Source organism: Sinocyclocheilus grahami, unplaced genomic scaffold (assembly GCF_001515645.1).
Source record: "Sinocyclocheilus grahami isolate Dianchi unplaced genomic scaffold, SAMN03320097.WGS_v1.1 scaffold84.1, whole genome shotgun sequence".
Classification (NCBI taxonomy): domain Eukaryota; kingdom Metazoa; phylum Chordata; class Actinopteri; order Cypriniformes; family Cyprinidae; genus Sinocyclocheilus; species Sinocyclocheilus grahami.
This window is the reverse complement of record NW_015505263.1, coordinates 1,960,266-1,986,186: the sequence shown is the minus strand read 5'-3', so window position 1 is coordinate 1,986,186 and position 25,921 is coordinate 1,960,266. Positions and strand designations below refer to the sequence as shown.

The 25,921-nt window shown below is 37.6% G+C and overlaps 1 protein-coding gene across 1 annotated transcript in view; it reads right to left on the bottom strand.

The window, feature by feature from the left end:
* Window positions 1–576: 576 nt before the first annotated feature.
* The window catches only part of LOC107586600 (kinesin-like protein KIF26B), a 49,010-nt gene continuing 23,665 nt past the window's right edge, over window positions 577–25,921 (bottom strand). The window contains exons 3-5 of the mRNA XM_016274044.1: window positions 15,118–15,735; window positions 4,433–4,602; window positions 577–806 (exon numbers count right to left, since the gene is read on the bottom strand). Of these exons, the coding sequence (XP_016129530.1) occupies window positions 755–806; window positions 4,433–4,602; window positions 15,118–15,735 (840 nt within the window). The 3' untranslated portion in view covers window positions 577–754. The remainder of the gene's footprint in view (window positions 807–4,432; window positions 4,603–15,117; window positions 15,736–25,921) is intronic.

Here is a 25,921-nt window from a genome sequence, read left to right as displayed (position 1 = left end):
TTGACTCTTCTGTAGTTACATCGTGTACTGAATCGGTTTATTAGCAAAAAGAGTAAGAAAGCTTGGAGGCACGGCATACACCTTGATGTCAAATAAAAAAAATAAATGACACAAAGTTTAAATAAAGTAAAAATCAGCAAACAATGTGGAACCAATTAAATAAGAAACGAATGTTTAAAAAAACTTCCAAAATCACCTTAGATAAACGGCAAATGTCAACAGGCTTTTCAAAATGAAAAACAGGTGCTTTTGCATTTCGTTTCATGGAGGTCTGTTGGAACTCATTTTCTGCTCCCTAGACATTTACATTTAGAAAATATGCTGACATATTATATTGTGTTCCCTTAATTTTTCTTTACTTGGTCTTAAAAAGGTCTTCAAATGACCTTCATAAAACCTGCACAAACCCTGAATAGCTTTAACTGAAAGGTGAGATTTCTTCCTTTCATTTTTGGCCTGTCGTTTGGCATAGTGGGCACAAATAATAAGATGGAGGAGAGAAAGCTAAAAATCACAGTGCCACCACAGCTGTAGCCCTCTGATACAAATAAATTCATAAAGTCCAGCTGCTGTAGAAGGCCTGATTTATTAGAAGCTCTCACGAAAACGAGAGGTTTTGAGGTTTCACTCGAGCCATTCGTCTCCCGCTATCTTCCAGCGCTCTCCTCTTCGACTCCAGCTCTGATAAAAGCCCATGATCTATGTCCTCACCCCCTCCCACGGCCCCACCGGGCGACACAGACCAGAGCACGAATCACTTGACAGAGGAGAGGATGCCTTTCCCATAGTACAGTATGACATAATGCCTGTTTCAAAAGACAATGCACACAATCATAGCAACAAATGATTCACACAAGATAGGATGATTCTTTATAGAAAGACAGCTATGGGAAAAAGTCACCCAGTGATCAGAGCATCTCATATGACACCATTAACATGACAACACCTGCCAGTGCCTGTGCATTTGTGCAAGTATGTGTGAGAAATATCCTGTTGACAACAGACAGCTGTGACGATGAGTGTGAGTGAAGGATCGAACTCGAGAGGACATGCAAACACTCTCAGTGTTTGACCCCAAATCCCTCTACACCCCCCGTATGACTGTGAAGTGACAGAGTTTTTATGCTGGCTGCAGATGCACGTCAAGCTCATCAGATATTCAGACCATGGTGCAAAATGCTAAAGAAGAGCAGCTTGTTGAAGGGAAGCTATCATTTCTTAACACTGCACTCTCTTATAGTAGGAAGGACTCATTAAAGTAGATCAAATTCAATAAATCTATCTCTAAATCTATTTCTTGTCTACTTGAATCATGTGTTTTTAAAATATATTCAGCGACTCCTGCTAGAAAACTAGCATGCTACCAGAATAAATCTCACTGGTGATCAGATTGTTTGGTTGGATATGGTGACACGGTGAGATTGGTACTGTGCTTTTTCATTGGACAACATTATATGACCAAGTGTCACAGAAAGCAGTCATACTTTTTAGCTGAGCAAATTAATATTCATGCTACAATGGATTATTTTCATTTGAACTAATTCATCTCATATGTGATCCTACAGTACTACAGTGTGTGTACGTCCTTATTATATTGTGTCAAAAACTATACATTGGATGAGTAGTATGTTCAAATACCAGGCTTATTGAAAATAAGGACCTGTAGCAACATTTCTACAAAATGATATTGCATTTCTTTCAATATAATTTCAATATATTTCAATATATTAATATATCGAAATCAATATATATATTGATATATATACAGAATATCAATATATTTCTTTCAAATTTTGTGACTTTTTCAAAGTGAATTGACTTTCAAATGTCCAGTAAGTCATGCTAAAAACAGGTTCAGTTTTACCGAAAACAGATGAATCTGGCAAAATTTTTATTACAAATTGTATAAATGTCTAGTAATTGGCACTACAATTTTTCATACGGTTTTGAGTTTGAAAATAACTTACCACCTAAACTAAACCCTACCCTAAACCTATCAGATAGTGTTAACAACAGCAAACATGACCTAGAATGAAACCATGCCATTTAAGCTTCAACAAATCTTTGAATTCTCTTATCGTGACTCATGATTTATAGGATTCATACCTGAGTGCTACACATCGCAAGTGCAAAGCTATACCGGGTGAGCTATCAAGCAAGTTTACTATGTCAAAAAAAGCCACACATATGGAGCTGCTTATGTGATGCACATGCGAAAATCTATTAGTTTACAAATCATGCACTATGCTAAAAGCATTTTGAGGTCATAATACAGTATTGTGCAAAAAATGCACAAAAGTAAGTCTTTATTATTGAAAATCTGACCCATGTTCTCAGAATTTATGTGACAAGGAATAAAATACTTTTTTTTTTACTGCCACTAGTGTTCATTTAATCTGGAAACTGCAGTGAATTGTATTTATATGTATGTTTTTTGTAGTTTTGCAAAACATGTAGGTAGAGGCACATTTTTCTACTGCGCTAATGTTGCCAAATATGCAGTATGCATGAAACAGTACACCAAAAATAACCATATGACGTACTACTTCAGCTGAGATTCTCAAGTATGCATCCAATGGGCACATTACTATCCGATGAAGCCATAACAGCAACATAGCACTGTAGGTCACATGACTAATGTCCAGATTGTATTCAACACTCCTGGAGGTTTTCGAAGAATCCTTTTTGGTTCTGTAAAGAACCTTTCTGTGAAACATTCTTAAAAGAACAATTTTTTCTTAGTGTGAAGAACATTTTAAAAACGGTTTTCCACTGTAAAGAACATTTTGTGACATGGAAAGGATCTATGGATGAGAAAAGTAGGTGACTAGATGCCAAAAAAGAACCTTTGTTTTTAAAAGTGTAGCACAGAATTGTAACAAACCGCAGTCCGCTGAGGTCATGTGACATCAAACCCAGAGTCTTACCTGGCAAAGAAGGATGCAGCAGCGGAGGTGCCACTGGAGGGCGCTATGGTGACCGGGGCAGGAGGTGGAGCAGCAGGGCTGCTGTATGCACTGGGCCGGTCGGTGTTATAGCGGTTGAGCGCAGCTTCGTTTAGACCCTCCCGGTTGCCTTCTGACACCATCTGAGAAATCTGTATGCAAGTAAACATGGGTATTAAAAACAATCTGCAAACCGACCAACTAAATGAGAGCAAATGGCTCTCGTTTACAAATAAACAAATGCAATATAGCTCAGGTAATGTTCTCAGTATTTTATGTCCCCCATAGCTCTTATTTCTCAGATATGCATGGGAAAAGGATATGCATCATTCTATTTGTGTCTGAACTACAGCAGCGTCTCTGGAAAGTGTCCTGGGTCACGCAGTGGCGGTGAATAAGTTTAGCACAGATTCTGCCAGGCCTTCAGATAAACAACTCAGCTTAGACGTGAGTCATGAGAAACAGTCCTGATAATTGTGCTGTGAAGGGCCCACGGCACGGCTGGCTTTCTTAAACAAGCATTCAGCCAGACCCACTCAGGGAGATTTGGAAATAATCTGGACACCCTCCCCTGGCCCAGCTGTAAATAGATGGTGAGGGCACTGCTGTTGCTGTCTGTCGTTTCGCCCCAAATAAGGACACACGAGTCCCTGAGGAGGATGAGCTCTGCTGTACAGTGAACCAGCAGCCCTGGTGTGTTTACCCAGAATGCTTCACAAATGTAGGAAAGTCTCACCCAGATAAGCTTGGATGGACAGTGAGAGAATCCAGATCTGTGTATTTGTCACTAAAATTTCCAGCATTAGACAAACGTGCATCACAAGATCATTTTTATGTATTTTACATATTTTTTTATTAACACATTTTCACAAAAGAAAATCTGACCCATGTTCTCAGAATTTATGTGACAAGGAATAAAATACTTTTTTTTTTACTGCCACTAGTGTTCATTTAATCTGGAAACTGCAGTGAATTGTATTTATATGTATGTTTTTTGTAGTTTTGCAAAACATGTAGGTAGAGGCACATTTTTCTACTGCGCTAATGTTGCCAAATATGCAGTATGCATGAAACAGTACACCAAAAATAACCATATGACGTACTACTTCAGCTGAGATTCTCAAGTATGCATCCAATGGGCACATTACTATCCGATGAAGCCATAACAGCAACATAGCACTGTAGGTCACATGACTAATGTCCAGATTGTATTCAACACTCCTGGAGGTTTTCGAAGAATCCTTTTTGGTTCTGTAAAGAACCTTTCTGTGAAACATTCTTAAAAGAACAATTTTTTCTTAGTGTGAAGAACATTTTAAAAACGGTTTTCCACTGTAAAGAACATTTTGTGACATGGAAAGGATCTATGGATGAGAAAAGTAGGTGACTAGATGCCAAAAAAGAACCTTTGTTTTTAAAAGTGTAGCACAGAATTGTAACAAACCGCAGTCCGCTGAGGTCATGTGACATCAAACCCAGAGTCTTACCTGGCAAAGAAGGATGCAGCAGCGGAGGTGCCACTGGAGGGCGCTATGGTGACCGGGGCAGGAGGTGGAGCAGCAGGGCTGCTGTATGCACTGGGCCGGTCGGTGTTATAGCGGTTGAGCGCAGCTTCGTTTAGACCCTCCCGGTTGCCTTCTGACACCATCTGAGAAATCTGTATGCAAGTAAACATGGGTATTAAAAACAATCTGCAAACCGGCCAACTAAATGAGAGCAAATGGCTCTCGTTTACAAATAAACAAATGCAATATAGCTCAGGTAATGTTCTCAGTATTTTATGTCCCCCATAGCTCTTATTTCTCAGATATGCATGGGAAAAGGATATGCATCATTCTATTTGTGTCTGAACTACAGCAGCGTCTCTGGAAAGTGTCCTGGGTCACGCAGTGGCGGTGAATAAGTTTAGCACAGATTCTGCCAGGCCTTCAGATAAACAACTCAGCTTAGACGTGAGTCATGAGAAACAGTCCTGATAATTGCGCTGTGAAGGGCCCACGGCACGGCTGGCTTTCTTAAACATGCATTCAGCCAGACCCACTCAGGGAGATTTGGAAATAATCTGGACACCCTCCCCTGGCCCAGCTGTAAATAGATGGTGAGGGCACTGCTGTTGCTGTCTGTCGTTTCGCCCCAAATAAGGACACACGAGTCCCTGAGGAGGATGAGCTCTGCTGTACAGTGAACCAGCAGCCCTGGTGTGTTTACCCAGAATGCTTCACAAATGTAGGAAAGTCTCACCCAGATAAGCTTGGATGGACAGTGAGAGAATCCAGATCTGTGTATTTGTCACTAAAATTTCCAGCATTAGACAAACGTGCATCACAAGATCATTTTTATGTATTTTACATATTTTTTTATTAACACATTTTCACAAAAGCGTCATTTCCACCAAATATATTGTTTAATGACATTGTGTGATGGAAATGAAATTTTTAGCATTATTAATCTTTTTTCTAAGGCTCATTTCACTGCTAAATGCATAAATACATAAAATTACATCATATTTTCACAATTAATACCTTGATTTTTCTTCACAAGATCATGCTCTTCAAGACACTATTGTACTTAAAAATACTATTATACACATACTAGAGCTATATTTATTATAAATTACATTATTATTATTAGATTGTATGCATAATAATAATAATAATAATGTAATTTATAATAAACATAGCTCTAATAATAATAATATTTATTATTATTATAGCACTTTTAATATAATGATGAATGTAAAAAATGAAGGTATTGTAACAAATTTTCAAGAATTAATGTGATCTTTATAAAAATTATAAATAAAATAAAATTATAATTTCTAAAGATAATTTTACAAAACAAATAAAAAATAAAATAAAATTAAGTGTTAAAACGGTAAGAAAAATGAATCCCTGGGGAAAGTGGCAGAAGTTAAAGAAACACCCAAATATGATTTCTGTTATAATCTGCTTTATGTGTAAAATAAAATAAAATAAAATAAAATAAAATAAAATAAAATAAAATATTTCTTCACCAGAACAGATTTGGAAAAATTTAGCATTACATCACTTCATTACATCTGCAGTGAATGGGTGCCGTCAGATCATGAGAGTAGAATGAGAGTACAAAGGTAGCCGGAAGCAAAGGTTAGTAAAAAAAAAAACATCTTGATGGATTTGTTTTTTACAAACACACACCTTTTCACTTTACATGACCTTAATTGATGGACTGGAGTTGTGTGGATTACTTGTGGATTATTGTGATGTTTTTATCAGCTGTTTGGACTCTCATTCTGACGGCACCCATTCACTGCAGAGGATCCATTAGTGAGCGAGTGATGTAATGCTAAATTTCTCCAAATCTGTTCTGATGAAGAAACAAACTCATCTCCAACTTGGATGGCCTGAGAATGAGTAAATTGTAGCACATTTTCATTTTGGGGTGAACTATTCCTTTAAAGGTACAGTAGCAAAAGAGTCTGTTTAATTCTCAAAAAAATCTCCATAAAACTAAAGAATGCAATAAAAGTGTACAATATGGACTTTATAAAAATACTTCTGATTGTTTTCCATGAGGCAATTCTATCCTCATGGTGGCATTGAAACGACTCAGCCCTGCTCACAGCCAGTCAGATCATCTGGGAACTGACGGCTGATTTGCCATCTGTTGTGCAGGAATGAGAAGAAGGAGCATTAAATACCAGCAGTGCCAACTGCACAGATTGCACCTCTCTGCCCATCCTCCCATCATCTCTCCATCCATTCTCCTCTCTCATTTACTTCTCCTCTCTCTCCTCTGTCTGATAGTAGCCCTTTGTTTGCCCAAATGTAATGCCCCCATCCATCTATCCATCCATCCACGTTCTACTGTTTGACATTGACTTAGACCTTCATACTGCTTTGATGGTCCATATGGCTTAGTAAAGCTAAATTAAAAATCTTAGCATTTCTGATATCAGTCAGATAAAGGTTATTCAAAGATCGACAGATAGCCGGCTACATGGTAAGTCTTCTGTCCAAGTTCTCCAGTTGCATATAATGCACTGTAGGACAGTTTTCTTACAGTATTTTTAAATGAACAAAATGTATTTGTTTACGCTATCCCATATTTTTTAAATATAAAATAAAATAAAATGGGTGAGTTTAAAAACCATGCCTAATAAGAGTGTTATTAAACTATAAAAATAAAAATAAATAAATAAATTATAAAATAAAATAAACGGAACAATGCATGTTAAAAAACTGTTATTAAATTATAAAATAAAACAGTTAAAGAACCATGCCTAATAAGAGTGTTATTAAAATAAAATAAAATAAAATAAAATAAATGGATTATAGTTTAGGAACAATCAATGTTAAAAAAACTGTTATTTAATTATAAAAAATAATAAAATAAAATAAATAGATTGTACATATCCATGCAAAGAAATGTCTAATGCTAATCAAGTCTTATTTTGAAAACAAAATGCAGATTATCAAGAGGATCCTGAATTTCATGAACTTTAAATCTTGAAAAGATAAACGTGATATATAACGCCTTAGTATGTTATAAAATTGCAAATACTAAAGTGAGGATTCTCAATATTACAGAAAATATCACTCTAGTGATTTATTCAAGCATATTAGAATGCCCTGAGCACAATGATAGCAACTTCACCACAAATAAAATAAAATAAAATAAAATAAAATAAAATAAAATAAAATAAAATAAAATAAAATAAAATAAATGGATTATAGTTTAGGAACAATCAATGTTAAGAAAACTGTTATTTAATTATAAAAAATAATAAAATAAAATAAACAGATTGTACATATCCATGCAAAGAAATGTCTAATGCTAATCAAGTCTTATTTTGAAAACAAAATGCAGATTATCAAGAGGATCCTGAATTTCATGAACTTTAAATCTTGAAAAGATAAACGTGATATATAACGCCTTAGTATGTTATAAAATTGCAAATACTAAAGTGAGGATTCTCAATATTGCAGAAAATATCACTCTAGTGATTTATTCAAGCATATTAGAATGCCCTGAGCACAATGATAGCAACTTCACCACAGATGACAAATTGCCAAGTACGTCCCTGTGCGTGTGTGAAATCAATATCCAGCACTTGTAATTTTATGGATGTCACATTTCATGTTTCAACAGCAGGCCGGCCCCCCCATGTGACTGCACCAGCTCCAGGTTTACATGAGACTGGGGCCAAGTGCAGGTTTGATGGATGAGGAAGGTAGAGAACATTTCTGAGGATGGAAATTTCCTGATACAGCAGAAATACCCAAGAGAGGAACGGAAAGATCTAAAAGAAGCCCTTGAGTGGAGGTTTCCTTCCACCCCGTTCCCCAGTTGCCCCCTTCACACCCACAAGAAGAGACTTCCTCATTCATCATAATTAAAGCCGGAACACACTGCACTGCCTGGATACTCCTCTCCTGGATATGTTAACTATTCTTCACCATCCCCTGAGCGCTCTCTATATCTATGTGTGACAGTTCACATTCACTTCTCAATTCAGATGGGATGGAATACAGGACTTACAGTCCTGGATAGGAATAACACACCGGAGATGGGCTACAGAAAAAAATAAAACCATGGGATATGCTTAAGGGGATGACACATATTTTTCAGGTACAGTATAAAAAAGTACAGTACAATAGTTTGTGTAAATATGAAAAATTTAATTTTGAATGGCCACATTCCACAGGAAGCTAAATTGGAGCTTGAATGAAGGAAGAGGAATTTACTGAATTGCAACCATCTGTCCACATGTCCATTCATCCATCCGTCTGTCTATGTCTGTCTGTCTGTCTATCTATCCATTCATCCATCTTTCCATTCATCCATCTATCCATCAATCAATCTATCTATCTGCCCATCTGTCCAATAATCCATATTTCTATTTGTCCATCCATCCATCCATCTATCCAACATTCAATCTATTTGCCATCCATCTTTCTATTCATCTATCCATCCGTCCACCGTCTTCTACTCGTCCATCCATCCATCCATTCACGACCTTTATATTTGTCTATTCATTTGTCTATCCATCCATCCATCCGCCCATCTGCCAATCCATTCATCTATCCTTCCATCCTTCCATCTATTTGCATCCATCCATCTTTCTGTATTTACCATCCATCCATCAATCTTTCTATTCATCTATCCATCCGTCTTTCTGTTTGTCCATCCATCCATTCATCTTTGTATTCATCTATTCATCCATCTATCCATCAATCAATCTATCTGCCCATCTGTCCATTAATCCATCTTTCTATTTGTCCATCCATCCAACAATCAATCTGTCTATCTGTCATTCATCCATCTGTCTTTCTGTTCATCTATCCATCCGTCCACCATCTTACTATTCGTCCATCCAATAATCCATATTTCTATTTGTCCATCCATCCATCCATCCATCTATCCAACATTCAATATATTTGCCATCCATCTTTCTATTCGTCTATCCATCCGTCCATCGTCTTCTACTCATCCATCCATCCATCCATCCACGACCTTTATATTTGTATATTCATTTGTCTATCCATCCATCCATCTGCCCATCTGCCAATCCATTCATCTATCCTTCCATCCTTCCATCTATTTGCATCCATCCATCAATCTGTATTTACCATCCATCCATCAATCTTTCTATTCATCTATCCATCCGTCTTTCTGTTTGTCCATCTATTCATCCATCAATCAATCTATCTGCCCATCTGTCCATTAATCCATCTTTCTATTTGTCCATCCATCCAACAATCAATCTGTCTATCTGTCATTCAGCCATCTGTCTTTCTGTTCATCTATCCATCCGTCCACCATCTTACTATTCGTCTATCCATTCATCCATCCATAAATCTATCCATCATCCACCTTTATATTCATCTATTCATCTGTCTATCCATCAGTCTATCGCTCTATTTGTCCATCCATCCATCCATCCATCTATTCATCCATCTATCCATCAATCAATCTATCTGCCCATCCGTCCATTAATCCATCTTTCTATTTGTCCATCCAACAATCAATCTGTCTATCTGCCAATCATCCATCTCTTTCTGTTCATCTATCCATCCGTCCACCATCTTTCTATTGGTCCAGCCATAAATCTATCCATCCATCCAACTTTATATTCATCTATTCATCTGTCTATCCTTCAGTCTATCTCTTTATTTGTCCATCCATCCATCATCTTTCTATTTGTCTATTCATCTGTCGAACCATCAATCATTCTATCACTCTTTTTATTTTTCAAACAAAGTTTTGTCAAGTCAACATTTACATTTTTCTAGTAAAAAATTTGTCATATGAATTCCTTTGACAATTTCTTTGAAATTCTACATTTTAATTCATTTTCATTTTACATTCTTATAGAAATTAAAATTGCAATTCTGCATCATGTTTGCTACCTCAATTTAAATCAAATTCAAATTTGGGAATTTAATTGCCATAGACATCCTCAATCAAATTACGAATGGCTGTTGCAAACATATGGCAACCATTAAAGCAAGACACATTGTTGTCAGTGGTGACTCATGCAATTCTCCTGTTCTTATTTTGGCAAGATTTACATTGATTGTGACATGAAGGAGTAGGCGAGTAGCCAGCTAGCTTGACCTGATGAATGTAAAATAGGGAATATTTGTATTCAGTTTGTGTATAATCTATGAAGTAGAGAGACTCTTTGAATGAATCAATTTAATAGCTCTTGACAGAGCAAAGGAGACCCCCTACGCCTTACAGATGCTCTCTGCCCATAGCATAAACTCCAGCCAAGGAACCAGTTTAACAAGGGACTTTTTCTTGAAATAATAAACATAGATTCAACAGTTTATATAAAAACATATTCAAGACTGAAGTTGCCTCGTCATGCCTTTAAATGGGCCTGTGATGTAGACATGGACACAAGCTGGAAGTGTCCGTTGGGTGGGAGCCACATTCCTCCTACAAAGAAAGGGATGTAGGTTTTAGAAAAGAGCCCTCCTTGAGGAGATTTTATAAGGGATAAGACAAAGTCCACATGGAATGTCAGAGCTCTGTGTGTGGCACACAAACTGTTTTTATAGCAAGGTCCTGCATCCAGTGTAATTGTCACTATCGGAGTGACTCTCCAACGCAAGCTTAACGGCTTCCTGTGCACAAAAACCAGCCCCTTGGGCAATGAAAGAGAGCAGGGGGGCGGGGGAGATACAGAAAATAAAACACATCTTAGCCAAAGTAAACAGAAGTGAAAAGCAGAGGAGTCACAAAAGACTCATTGAGATGGAGAGGGCGATACAGAGCTCAGCTCAAGGAGGAGAAGAACAGACAGAATAAGGGAGAGCTGAGAGACGTGTGTCTAAAGGAAGACGTGATTAGAGTGAGGTGAAGGGTGTGCCCCATCTACAGCCTAAATGACTTCCTTGTTCCATCATGCTGTTTAACAACTGGCACGATCAAGATTAGACCAGTGTGGGACCAAATCAAACACTCTGACTGTAACACACATTCAAGACCAAATTCTCAGACAAAACACTAGCCTTTTAAGGAATAGTTCACACCCAAATGAAAATTCTGCCATTATTTGCTCATTATTTATTTTGTCATTAAATAATAATAACAATATATAAAAAGTAAAAATACAAAAATAAGTAAATAAAATGCATGTGTACATTTATAAAGCATACAAAGATAAAAATACAAAATATTAAAATGTTATCATATTTATACAATTACACTGAACAAAATTATAAACGCAACACTTTTGTTTATGTCCCCATTTTTCATGAGCTGAACTCAAAGATCTAAGACTTATTCTAAATACACAAAAGGCCTATTTCTCTCAAATATTGTTCACAAATCTGTCTAAATCTGTGTTAGTGAGCACTTCTCCTTTGCTGAGATAATCCATCCACCTCACAGGTGTGGCATATCAAGATGCTGATTAGACAGCATGATTATTGCACAGGTGTGCCTTAGGCTGGCCACTATAAAAGGCCACTCTAAAATGTGCAGTTTTATCACACAGCACAATGCCACAGATGTCGCAAGTTTTGAGGGAGCGTGCAATTGACATGCTGACTGCAGGAATGTCCACCAGAGCTGTTGCCCGTGAACTGAATGTTAATTTCTCTACCATAAGCCGTCTCCAAAGGCGTTTCAGAGAATTTAGCAGTACATCCAACCGGCCTCCCAACCGCAGACCACAGGCCACAATCAACAACCTGATCAACTCTATGCGAAGGAGATGTGTTGCACTGCGTGAGGCAAATGGTGGTCACACCAGAAACTGACTGGTTTTCGGACCCCCCCGGACCCCCCAATACAGTAAAACTGCACATTTTAGAGTGGCCTTTTATTGTGGCCAGCCTAAGGCACACCTGTGCAATAATCATGCTGTCTAATCAGCATCTTGATATGCCACACCTGTGAGGTGGATGGATTATCTCGGCAAAGAAGAAGTGCTCACTAACACAGATTTAGACAGATTTGTGAACAATATTTGAGAGAAATAGGCATTTTGTGTACATAGAAAAAGTCTTAGATCTTTGAGTTCAGTTCATGACAAATGGGGGCAAAAACAAGTGTTGCGTTTATAATTTTGTTCAGTGTATTATTATTAATATAAAATTATTATACATGTTTACGTAATAAATAAATATGTGCCACAAAAGAAAGATTTTGAAAGAAACTTTACAGATTATACTGTCCATATAACAACAGGCTCCAAAAAATAAAAAAATCTTAAAATGATAAAAGCATCACATAATTCAGAAAGTCATTTTTTCACTGCAAACGCAACTCGAGAGCAGCTTGCAAATCGAACATGGCGTTATAGAGCGAGTTTGACGTCAGTAACATCAAACGTCCATTGTTCTCGAGCATCTCTAAGCGTTAGGCCACGACTTCCCCTATGCACTTTATTTCATAAATAATTTGTATTATTTAAATATGCACTATTTTGATATATGCATTTTTATATTCTATTTAATACTGTATGCACTACAATATGTTACATTTACACAAATAGATTAATCATATGCAAAACCCATAGACAAAGTGAACAAATTTTGTCAAGTGAAGTGAACTTAAACAGATATACTCAAACTGAGTATGTAGGGATTAGTGAACACTACATAGGGACCCTGTAAATTGGAACGCAGCTGAAGAAACATTGATCATCCTGACAAATCATTAAATGTTTAAGGTAACAATACTATATGCACCTCTGTGTACGGTTGAATTTATTTTATAAGATTCAAATCTCCACAGAGCCGCTGATTCTATGCTATTCAACATTCCTTTGTACTTAATAGAGTCTAAAGCAGCTGACACTCCCTGATAAGCCACTGCGACTCCAGAGAAGACATCTCTCTGATGAGATCTAATCAACCTGCTGTGACTTAATTCACTTAGGCTTTACTAAAAAGACTCCTGAGTGCCTCAATTCAGTTTGCAGCAAGTTCTTTTACTGTTAAGACTGAAGACTGACAACATACGCCAAGACTGAATTATCCCTCTTAAAACAAAATCTCTCATTTGGACCTTATTAAAATGCTTGTTCAAATCTGACATGTTGACTCTTGCGGGTAGAAATGCACTAACCTTGGATCTCAGAGTGAAATAACTAGGAATTAGGTCTCAAGTGGACTGATTGTCACTGCCAGAAATGAATTGTTTGCTCTCCAGTGATATAATCTAGATACCATCCCATTACAGAGAGCGGAGAAACTAAATGAACTAGCCTTCCAAGGTTTCTCCGTCTCTGCAAATACAGTAGACCAAAAGAACTAGGCTTTTGTCCAAACAAATGAATCAAATTGATTCTCTGAAAAGGTTCCCTCGACCCCATGCAGTCTATATAAAATGTAATTCCTTCCGTCCGATACATTACCAATGCACATTAGGCCCAGAGGGTCTCCCAAAGGACTGTATCATTAGATTACAACATTAGAAGAAAGATAGACAGACAGACAGGCAGATACAGAACAATAGACAAACAGATAGACAGATAGAACAATAGACTGAACAAATGAACGTTAGACAGATAAATACAATGACAGAACATACAAAGGCTGGAACAAATTAATGATAGACAGGAACATAGACAGACTGACAGAACCATAAACAGAATGAATAAATTATAGACAGACAGACAGATAGACAGACAGATAGATAGATAGATAGATAGATAGATAGATAGATAGATAGATAGATAGATAGATAGATAGATAGATAGATAGATAGATAGATAGATAGATAGATAGATAGACAAAATTATTATTGACAGAAAGACAGATGGACAAACAGAGAGATAGAATGATAGAACAAACAAACAACAGACAAATAGATGAACAGACAGAGTGATAAAGAGGCAGACAGATAGAATGATAGAATGAACAAACAACTGACAAAAGGATAGACAGGACAAACAAATGATAGACAAAAAGATAGACAGAACAAACAAACAATAGACAAAAAAGATAGACAGAACTAGGGCTGTGCAAAAATCGAATGCGATTTTCATGCGTATCTCGTCAGTAAGTGATTAGTAGTAAATCTCCAGCACGTGCTTTCAGATAGAGTGGCATTTACTACACAGAACCGTAGTTCACTGACAAGCTATGCAAAATTGCATTCATAATCGGCAATAAATCGCCTGCGATTTTGAACACGATTTTGTGTAGCTTCTCAGTGAACTACGGCTCTGTGTAGTAAATGCCACTCCATCTGAAAGCACGTGCTGGAGATTTACTACTAATCACAGGAGCGGCTTTACTGACGAGATGCGCATGAAAATCGCATTAGATTTTTTGCACAGCCCTAGACAGAACAAATAAAAGCTAGACAAAGACAGACAGAGAGACAGATAGAATGATAGAACAAACAAGCGAACAACAGACAGAACAAACAAATGACAGACAGAGAGATAGACAGATAGAATTATAGACAGAATGAAAGAACGAAAGACAAAATGATACCCAAACAAACGTATAGGATGGCGGGCGGACGGACAGACGGACGGACCGACATAGATAGATAGATAGATAGATAGATAGATAGATAGATAGATAGATAGATAGATAGATAGATAGATAGATAGATAGATAGATAGATAGATAGATAGATAGAGATGCAATACTCTAAAAAGCATGAAAATACAAAACAGATAGATTGCTAGATAGATGGATAAGGCTTCACATATGCCTACCTGATAAGGATAGAGTGTGACGTCATTGGCTCTTGACATGTGTCCAGATGTCCAGGTGCCGTCCAGGTATTGGTGAGCCTGGAGTGCGACAGAACTCAACACAGTTCCATTAGAGTTGCTGGGGCTGCTGGGTAGATGAGGCTGTTGCGGTCCTGTGGACTTTCCTGCGTGGCCGGGCGAGTTGCTTTTCTTCTCCACACCATTGCTCACCCCCAGACTGTTGGGTTTGGATCCGTGTTTGGGGAATGCTGGGTGGTGGGAACTGCCGCCGTTGCTCGCATTGGTGGTTGTTGGGGTAGAACTGGATGTGGTGGCAGAAACGGTAGCAGAGGTGGAGGAGGTCGAGGAATGGTTGCCTGTAGGGAGGAACGCCCAGTCTCGAGGTGGCGTGGGACCCTGGAGGATGCTGCGGGATCCCACCAGGGAGGCCAGGGATGGAGGAGAGCCAGGAGATACATCACACTGCTCCAGACTCAGCACCATGTGGACGGCCTCCTGCTTCAGCTGACTCAGGTGGGTGGCACACACGTCACAGCGACCGTCACGCTCGTTCCATGCCTTACGTGTGCTGTTGGGCACCTGCAGTTTATCATGGAGCAGCAGGGAGAAGGAGGGATCCTATGGAGAGAGAGGGAACAAAGAGGGAAAATAGAGGATTGTGTCACATATACTCTTAAAATTGCCATAGCAGTGCCATGAAGAATGAATCTTTCAGTGAACAGTTCTTAGAACCATTATTTTAAGAGTAAAGAACATGTTAATAATATAAAGAACACCATGAAGAACCTTTTGTGCAATGGAAAGTTTCTATGGATGTTATAGTTTCTTCATTGAACCACAGATGCACAACCACAGATTGACTGATTTTAAAATGTCCCTATACCAACATTAAAACCACTCATGAAAGAAAACTCAAAAACAAATCTCTTTTTTTCTCTCTGTTGCTTCTCATAGACATCAATGAGATGAAATGGAGACTTTTGCTACTTTTGTCATAGCTAAAATGTACTGAAAGAGTCTCAGACTGTCCTCAAGACTCCAAAATCTGCAGTCAAGAGTCTTTTGCTACTAATTTTCATTCAAACACACGTATTTTTCATCAAATGTTGCTTTAGATGTTTCATCTCAATTAGATAATTAAATTCTCTATCCATCATTTACTCATGTGGTTCCAATCCTTTATGACTTACTTTCTTCTGCACAAAATCAAAAGAAGATATCTCGAACAACATTTGGAACCAAACAACATTGGACCACATTGATATCTTCTTTTGTTTTCCACACAAGAAAGAAAGTCATACAGGTTTAGAATGAAAAGTGAGAAAATAATTACAGCATTTTCATTTTTGGTTGAACTATACCTTGAAAATAAATTAATAAAGAAACAAATGAGTTGACAAAGTTATACACAAAATAATTTAAACTGCTATCCACATTGTTTTATGTATTAATCTGTACTCAAACTGTATGACCAAATTGTTTCATTTTATGTCTATTTTTATTCTTAATTTGATTTAGTTTTAGGAGGACGTCTTGATTGATGAAACAACTGAGAACTCAATTAAGTCTTCTAAGCAATGAATGAGCAACCTCTGAGCAACTGAACTTTCCTCTGGGCAAACATACACCCTTGGTTCCTCCATTGTCTTTCCCTAAGCAGTCTTAAACAGAATAAATGAGTCTATCTTCACGGGTAAGTAATTAGATACAACAATCATTCATTTATCGCCACACAACCATGGAATTTATTTCCAAGACATTCACATGATGTCACCACAGAGAAGCGCCATGAACTTATTACAGGCAAAATCCCCTGGAGCATCCTGAACCACTGCACCAATTAATGACTAATTGAAATCTACTGATGATGGTATATTCACCAAGCATAAACGATGTGCACATTATTTTTGTATAGTAACTTTATGCAGAATACAATTATAATGCAAATAACGCCTTTGTTCTCACGCTTTGTCAGTCTGGATTTGGTCTGCTCCTTATTTTTTCTGTCTTCCAAGTCTTCATTAGCATAAAGCAGCCAATTATCTGGCTTTGGTGCATCATCACACCATGTGCTTGAGCATTCCATGAGATGAAGATCATAATTATGCTTTGGCACATGCTCACAGGGCAGTTTGAAGATGCAGGAATGATTTTAATTAGATTAATTGAGATACGGGGAATGTCATCATCCTTTCATCACACAAGGGAAGAAGCACACACTTGCAATGACTTAGTGGACACTCAGAAATAAATATAATTAATCTTTCATTCTGTTGCATCCCATCTGTGTATTGTTTTTGATTAAGACATTGACTTAAAAGCTACATTACACAAAATAGTTCCGCCACAAGGAAGAATTAAGAGATCTCACAATTTTATTTTTTTTCTTATGGCCCAAGTTTATCACAATTCACAGTTGGAATTTCATATTATGGAGCTCATCATAATGGCTAGATGGATTCTAATTAGCATCCCCAATGCCTTGACAGATACTTGACCTTTTTAGCATCTAGACAGTGCTTGTTAGACACTATAGTGGTGCATCGGTCTCCAACTGCTGTAGTCATGGAGAGGTGTTAACGATAAACCAGCTAGTATAACAATTAACCTTAAACCTTGGGTTTAGAGGCCGCACTCATTTATGCATGCAGACAGGCTGAATTAGAACTGCAGCTAATGACAATGTGTTGCAGATTCATGTGCATGAAATCTGACAACACCATGAGATCTTGTAGTTAACTAAAACAATAAAACATCTTTTGTTAATTTATAAAATAAACTTTAACTGAAATAAAATAAAATATATAATTATATGTATAACATATATAAAAACTATAATATATAATATTATAGTTTTTAACTATAATAATATATAAAAACTTAAATACTTATTTTTATTTCAGTTAGATGCCAAGGCAACATTTCTCACCTTCATTTGCAGTTTAATTTGATATACTAAAATAATAAAAACTAAAACAAATAAATATGGATGGAAACTATAGGCCTATAGACATATTTAAAACAAAAATAAATACAAAATAAATAAAAATGGCAAAACCACAACAAAATTACAAATAAAGTATTTATAAAAAACCATAATAGTATCTAAATGGTACTAAAACAACTTCAAATGAACAGCTGAAACAAGTAGGATGTTGCTGAAAATCACAACCTAGTTTTCTTCCACATTCTGATATATTTCAAAATAAAACAGTGCATGAAACAAGATAAGTATGCACTTACATGATGTTATGCATCTCAAATTTATTGGATTGTGAAAAATGGGCGTCATATACCAGGCAGTTGAAAAACTAGTGGGCTTGGTGACCAAGAGACCAAGGTTGGACTGGTTAGCATTGTTAGTTAGCCCCGACTGGTAAACGCTGTAACTGCATTATTTTGTGAGGGCAAAAAAATGATCTTTCTCCATTGTTGAAGCTCTATACTGTGGTTATATGTACAAGCCGTGGACTAATGGTTAGAGAGTCGGACTCGTAATCCAAAGGTTGTGAGTCCGAGTCTCAGGTCTGGCAGGGATTGTAGGTGGAGGGAGTGAATGTACAGCGCTCTCTTCCACCTTCAATACCACGACTGAGATGCCCTTGAGCAAGGCACCGAACCCCCAACTGCTCCCCGGGTGCTGCAGCATAAATGGCTGCCCACTGCTGTGTGTGTGCACTTAGGATGGGATAAATGCAGAGCACTAATTCCTAGTATGGGTAACCATACTTGGCCACATGTCACTTCACTTCAAGTCACAAATATTTCTTTATATTTTAGATGTTTGTCAGTGACCATTTTTAGAGAGCCTTGTGTCCTTGTTGGTCATGTCAACTAAAAATAAAAGCATTTAAGAGGTAAATCAAGCAAAATTTCATTTTGATGGAAAATTATCCACCTTATCTTTACGTATGGACACAGCTATTTGCAACTTCAACGTGCAAGTCTTTCTGTGTCATTCTCTTCCAATTATTTTAATTCCAAAAACAGTCTGTTATGCTACTTGATATTGTATTACTGTTGCATTACTATTGTGTTACTGGTATTTGTTATCATATTATTATCATTCATTATTATGATCATAAACACATTGGTTTGTAGTGCAAATAGGGCTATGTTTACACTGGCACAAAAAATCTGATCTTTCGCTCACATCTGACACAGATCGGAATTTGTTGCACACGCGTAAACACAAAAACCCGCACGAGATCCGATTTTTTTGCATTTGATCTGAGCCACTTCCAAATGTGGATTTTAATCGGATACACATCTGATATCTGGACATCCGACCTACTTCTAAACACACATATCCGATTCTCCACAGAACTCCCAATGTGAGGGCGACACGTTTGCTCATAAAGATTTTTAATGGCGTTTTAATGCCGACGTGCTGTATGCGCCCGCATTTTATTGAGATGGAAACTTTTTACAGGTAAGAAATTGCACATTCAGAAGCTGGTTTTCAACCCCCGCCCCGTGAATTTTGAAAATACAACAGCTAAAAGCTACATATATTTCTCAGCAATGAGGTGATAACTTAGCAGTTTTTGTAATTAAACCGACAAGTTTGCAATTCTTTACAATCGCTCGCTCGCATGTGGGTGCATGCGTTCGTTCAATCTCTCTCTCTCTCCTTAATTAATTCGAATTCATTTCAATAAATATCATCTTTATTTCACTAAAGAATTCTACCTCTAACAGGCTGTAGATAAAGTAGTCTAACAAATTAAAATTACCGTTATTTTCCGGTCTTTACCCATTCAGTCAGATTTTGTGCTGCAAAACATCCATGACAGCCGTTGTCCATTCGACGTGAATTATATAAATAATTTTAATAGCACGGCCATTTAAAACCCGAGGGTCTACCATGTGCATAGTAAAGCGATCACTGCAGACAATCCTTTTGGGTGGGAATTAATGTAAACACGGATATCGGATACCAGTCATGTCTAAAGTGAATGTAAACAGGCGTGCCAAAAAAATCGGATATGGTCAAAAGATCGGACCTGTGCATTAAGACTTAGCCTAGGTTTATTGTTTACTGCACCTTTTTATTCTTCTAGTTATCTACCTATAGCAGCTAATGAATCAGAGGACACATTCACAGAAAATAGCTTACTTCTGCACTGCAAAAATAAGGTGGAGAAGACAAATATTAGATGAAAAATATGCCTATTATGAAAAAATACAGCGAATTTGGATTTCATTTGTTGCTTCCTTGGGCGACATCACATAACTGTAACACTTTTCAACCCAGCTGTTATGGCACGTTGCATTGAACATATCTGACAGTGCATTGTGGGTCTCTGACACATCATAGACTCAGAGTTGGCGGGGCCGCAGTGGGGTGGAAACACACTGCAATCCATCTGCTCTGGGCTTACGCTGTCCTTACCGCACCTTGTACCTCCCTGTCGGGTCTGGCAGGACCCTCTCGGCTGGGCACAGGGCAGCGGTCCAGCTAATCAAAGCCCCGCACACGAGCACAGTCACTGAATGAGAGAGACTGAAGGTCTGTTCTGATTAAAACCACACATTCCTGCTGTCAGTGTAAATCTAGAGGCCGACTCTCATCTTACACAAGCTGCTTTGTGTATCCCTCCCGTCCTCAGCCAGCGTCCCCTCTGCCCCATACATTGCACGCGGTGACCTCTGCAGTTAATGCCGCTCTTATAGAGCTAACTAAAGCTAACAAGGCAGCACTGAACCATAAGGTCCAGACCTAAGACATTTATCTCCAAGCTGGTGGTTCTGTCATGCAGGTCTGGTCAGTGTCCATAAAAAGGAAATGCAACCCCACGTAAGGTGCAAACTCTACCCAGAAAGCTCGTCTGCCTCATTTTGCATGCATTCTGGAATGCAATGACTAGTACCGTGAAAAATGGGTCCATGATTCTGTGACAATACCTTGAGGAATTCAACTTAAGGCAAGACACTACAAGCATCTAATTGATGCAGCCATTCAGTTTTTTCATGCACTGGTCAATTTTGAGCTTCTTTTATTGCACTTTATATATTTGTACGTGTAGATTTCAATTGCACTGCATCTCTAAAGACTGTTTTGTCAAAATTAGTTTTTTTTTCTCATGCATTGAGCCAGAAATCTCCACTTCAGTAGCACTTAACTGTCCAGTTATATTTCTAACTATATTCTAAAGGTTTTTACAAATGGTTTCATATATCATTTGGCTGTTTTTAAACAACATTGTATTCCTAAAAACAAGGTGAAAACTGTCATTTTTTCCAGCTTTTGACAGTATTTTTTAATTTATTCAGTGATAAAAAGAGATATACAAAACCCCCACTGTAAAAACCTTTAATATATCAATAAAATGACAAGAATTTTGAACCTGGCTTTATCAAGTATTCAGATTTGTTCTGGAAATGTATGCAAATGAATGCATATCACATTTTATGTATATCCTTTATGAATTCAGTCTAGTGGCGTTTTAATGTCTTGAGTCATCTCATTTGCCTTCACAGTTCATTGGTTTGAGGGTTGATGTAAACACAGTTTGAGAGGGGACTGTCACTGAGGGTCTGTGAAACTCAGGGGCAACATTGTGTCTGTCATCTTCAATATCCCATCAGCTTTTAAACTAACAGCCACGTATATCTAATATACACTACCTTTCAAAAGATTGGTGTCACTTTTTGTAAGATTTAGTTTTTTCCAGCAAGAATACTGATATGCTATAATATTTATTATAATTTCCACCAAAAAAATAACAAATAAATAAATAAATAAAAATAATATTGACAATAATAAGAAATGTTTCTTGAGCAGCAAAATAGCGTATTAGAATGATTTCTGAAGAATCATGTGACACTGAAGACTGGAGTAATGATGCTGAAATGCAGCTTTACATCACAGGAAGAGATTACATTTTAAAATACATTCAAAAACACAATCATTAAAATTATCATTTTATAATACTAGTGTTTTTACTGTATTTTTTTTACTGTAATTCTTTCAAAAAACATCGAAAAAATCATACAGACTTTTGAACAGGAGTGTATATGAACTATAAATATGATGTGCATCGTACTCCCCTCAGGATGTCTATAGGAGCTGTACATGATATATTAGTATGCATAGAAATATTGTTGTAAATATTTGTAGAAGGCAGACAGAAGTGATCTGGAATATGTCGGTGGACTCCACTGACACACTGACCTCCACTTCCCTGACCGACAGGAAATGATCACTCATTCACTTGAAGTTCTGTTGGTATAGACACAAAATGTTTATCATAGCTAGTTATCTTTGAAGTTATGTCAAGCTTTGTTATATTATTAAAAAAACAAGGTTGGAGGTGAATCGCAGCACTGGAACTTCAGCTTTTTCAACTGCGGCAGCAGAAACCTGCATTTCTGTAATTCATGCAAAGCCACTGCAGATATTTCTTCTTTCAGGGTGGAGACCCAAATACCAAATCCTAAGCCGTGCCACTTCAAGACTTAACCAAAAATAACCAAAAATAGCAGACTTTAACCAACTGTAAAAAAGTGAACTCAAATCCTCTTTGAAGGAAAAACAACTTTGACTGATGTTCGAAAAGCTGCCTGTCTCACATTTACGACACATTTTGCTTGGTGAAAACCAATGCCTTACAGGAAAAATTAAGCAATACTTGTGTTTATCTAAATGGAAAGTGCTGCTTGCAGGCATTTCACATGATTCTCATATTCCAACCAAAATGCGATAATCAGTAAACAGAGGTGTTTAATGTCAAAGAAAGTCATAAAATCCAATCGTGGTTTATAGACTTGATATGAATTATGGAGGGCTTGGGTATACATACAAGTGGAATGTACTATATATTTATTCTGAATAAATATTTATGAAGCCATTTAAGTGACAAATATAGTGATGCAAAGCATGTACACTTGTGGAAAACGTCTTTCTGCATTTTTACCATTTGCATGAATAAAAATATTTTGCATTACAGCTTTGCCTGAAGAAAAAAAATATATTTTACTGGGCTCACTGAGGTTGTTTTCATATTACAAAATAGTTGTGGAAGAGTTGAGCACTTAGTAACCGCCATTAGGGTTTCCAAAGGAACCAGATTTTAGTTAGTGAACATGGAGGAGGTCTATGAAGTCATTCAAGACACATCCGTGCAACATCTATAACATTTTGCAGTATTTACATTATTACCTACTACATACATTTATAAAAACAATGTGACGTGAGGCCAAGTATGGTGACTCATACTCGGAATTAGTGCTCTGCATTTATCCCATCCAAAGTGAACACACTACTTGTACAAGATTCGGTGCCTTGCTCAAGGGCACCTCAGTCATGGTATTGAAGGTGGAAGAGAGCGCTGTACATTCACTCCCTCCACCTACAATCCCTGCCGGTACGAGACTCGAACCCACAACCTTAGGTTACGAGGCCGACTCTCTAACCATTAGGCCACAACTTTCCCCATAAACCAGGGCTGTCAATAGATTCCAATTTTCCTTTTTGTGTGATTAAACGCGATTAATTGCACACTTATCATGAAATTAAGCATATACCATTTATCTTGCTTAATACGTTAATGTTGTCATTATTTACTATATCCAGCAAAGTAAACCAAAAGATTGAAGGGTGATTCTCACAAAACTGTATTTTCTGCAAGCTTATTTCAAGATCAATTTAGATATTTTTTCAAAAAAAGGACACTTGGGAGACTCCAAAAGGACTGTCGGTCGGTCTGTGCAAGAAACTGAACAGTATTTATATAGTTTTTTACCTCTGATTCACGCAATGTCCGAACTGTTCAAAATGTCCTGAGCGCGTCCTCCTGAGCGCGTTCTCAACAGCAGGCGCGTGAGGCGTCTTCCCCTTTTCTTTTTTGCTTTACGGCGGATCGCAGACTTATAAGTTCATTACCGCCACCTATCTCTCAAATGGACCATTAACAATCTATCTACAATCTCAATTAGGAGTGTCAATGGTCCACTTGAGAGATAGGTGGCGGTAATGCACTTTTAAGTCTGCGATCCGCCGTAAAGCAAGAAGAAGAAGAAGACACCTCACGCGACTGCTGTTGAGAACGCGCTCAGGAGGAAATGCTGCCGCTCAGGACAGTTCGAACAGTTCGGACATTGCATGAATCAGAGGTAAAAAACGATATAAATACTGTTCAGTTTCTTGCACAGACTGATCGTTTCGTGTCTTTACACATCAATGTATCGTCACGAGCTGCAGGGTTTAATTTGGTTTTGTTTGTGTATGTTTTTTTTACTCTCAAAGCCGTGATTCCCATTCACCTCCATTATAAGACTGACAGACTGCAACGGTTTGAGTTAAAAATCTTTTTGATTTGTGTTCTACTGAAGAAACAAAGTCACCTACATCTTGGATGCCCTGGGGGTAAGCAGATAAACATAAAATTTTCATTTTTGGATGAACTATCCCTTAAATAATTCACTGAAAATGCAAAGTGAGTATCTATTCTTTCCGCCATCTCTTATGTTATCAGCCTGGTTTTCTTTACGTTAGCCCTGTTTTGGACTGATTGCTTGAATGGATTCGCTTGCTGGATCACTGGACTGAAAACGTTCCCGGAATTTAGCGGCTTAAAATGATCTGATTGCAAACAGAGAAGTGAAATCGAGAAAAAAGTTTCGAATAGAAATTGTGTTTCAGTAATTTTGCGTTAATTGCGTTAAATTATTTTAACGCGTTAAGGGTTTTGAATTAATCGCAAGTGTTAACACGTTAACGTTGACAGCCCTCAAATAAACCCTATCTTCTCTCTAGAGCACTATTATTGCACTGAGACTGAGATTACATTGGGAGGACATACAGAACTAAAGCTAAAGCGCTCTAATGGATGAAGCCATTCATTCTCCAACCAAAAACAGACAGAGCATATCTGAGAGAGGGTGAAAGAGGCCTCTTAAGACTGCCAGATGGACTGAAGCCCTCTGGTCCAGCGCTCTGCTTTAAGGACACTTCAGATGAGAGCTTCGGAGAAGTGTTGATTGGACAGTCACCATTCATCCCGATGGGAACTGGATCCAAGTCTGAAGAAACAGCTCATATTCCTTAGTGTCGAATTAGTTTCGAAAGAGTCTGGATGGTTATTAGGTCCTAATTGGAAGCATTAACTCACTGCCACCGGACTAGTCTCAAGCCACATTCGCCCGCTTTAGAGGACAAAGCAAATGAGCAAAAGTTAGGCCTGCGTCCAGAGCCTCTGGTTTCCTGTTCACTAGTCAATTCCTTATTTCATTAGCAGGAACCAGAGAGAGCGGCAGCCATTATCAGGCTGGTTATGAACACATTGAAGTCATTAATACTGCTAGCAGAAGCCCTGACTGAATCAATTAACCATCGTCTATATGGGCCGTCCCAATGGAACAAACATGGAGGACAAGGGGCAAAAGTCATGAGCTACATAGCGGGAACAGAAGATAGACTGTCCTGCTTTCTAAACAGCCTCTTTGTTTCTACACTCTTGAAAATAAATACTCCAAAAGGGGGATTTCACGGTAATGCCATAGAAAAAAACATTTTGGGTTTCCCAAAGAACAGTTCTTAAAAGAACCATTATTTTTTTAGTGTAAAGAACATTTACACAAACAATTGAAAGAATCTTTTGCACAATGGAAAGGTTCCATGGATCTTCATGGAACCTTTAACACCTGCCAATAAAGAACCTTTATTTTTAAGAGTGTATGGAAGTCATTAAACGTGAACTAGAAAGAGTTCAACACAGCTAATATTGTGTTGCAATCAAAAATATGGGTATAGAATGATCTTATTCATTGGCTAACAAACAGAAGGACATTTTGGACTTCA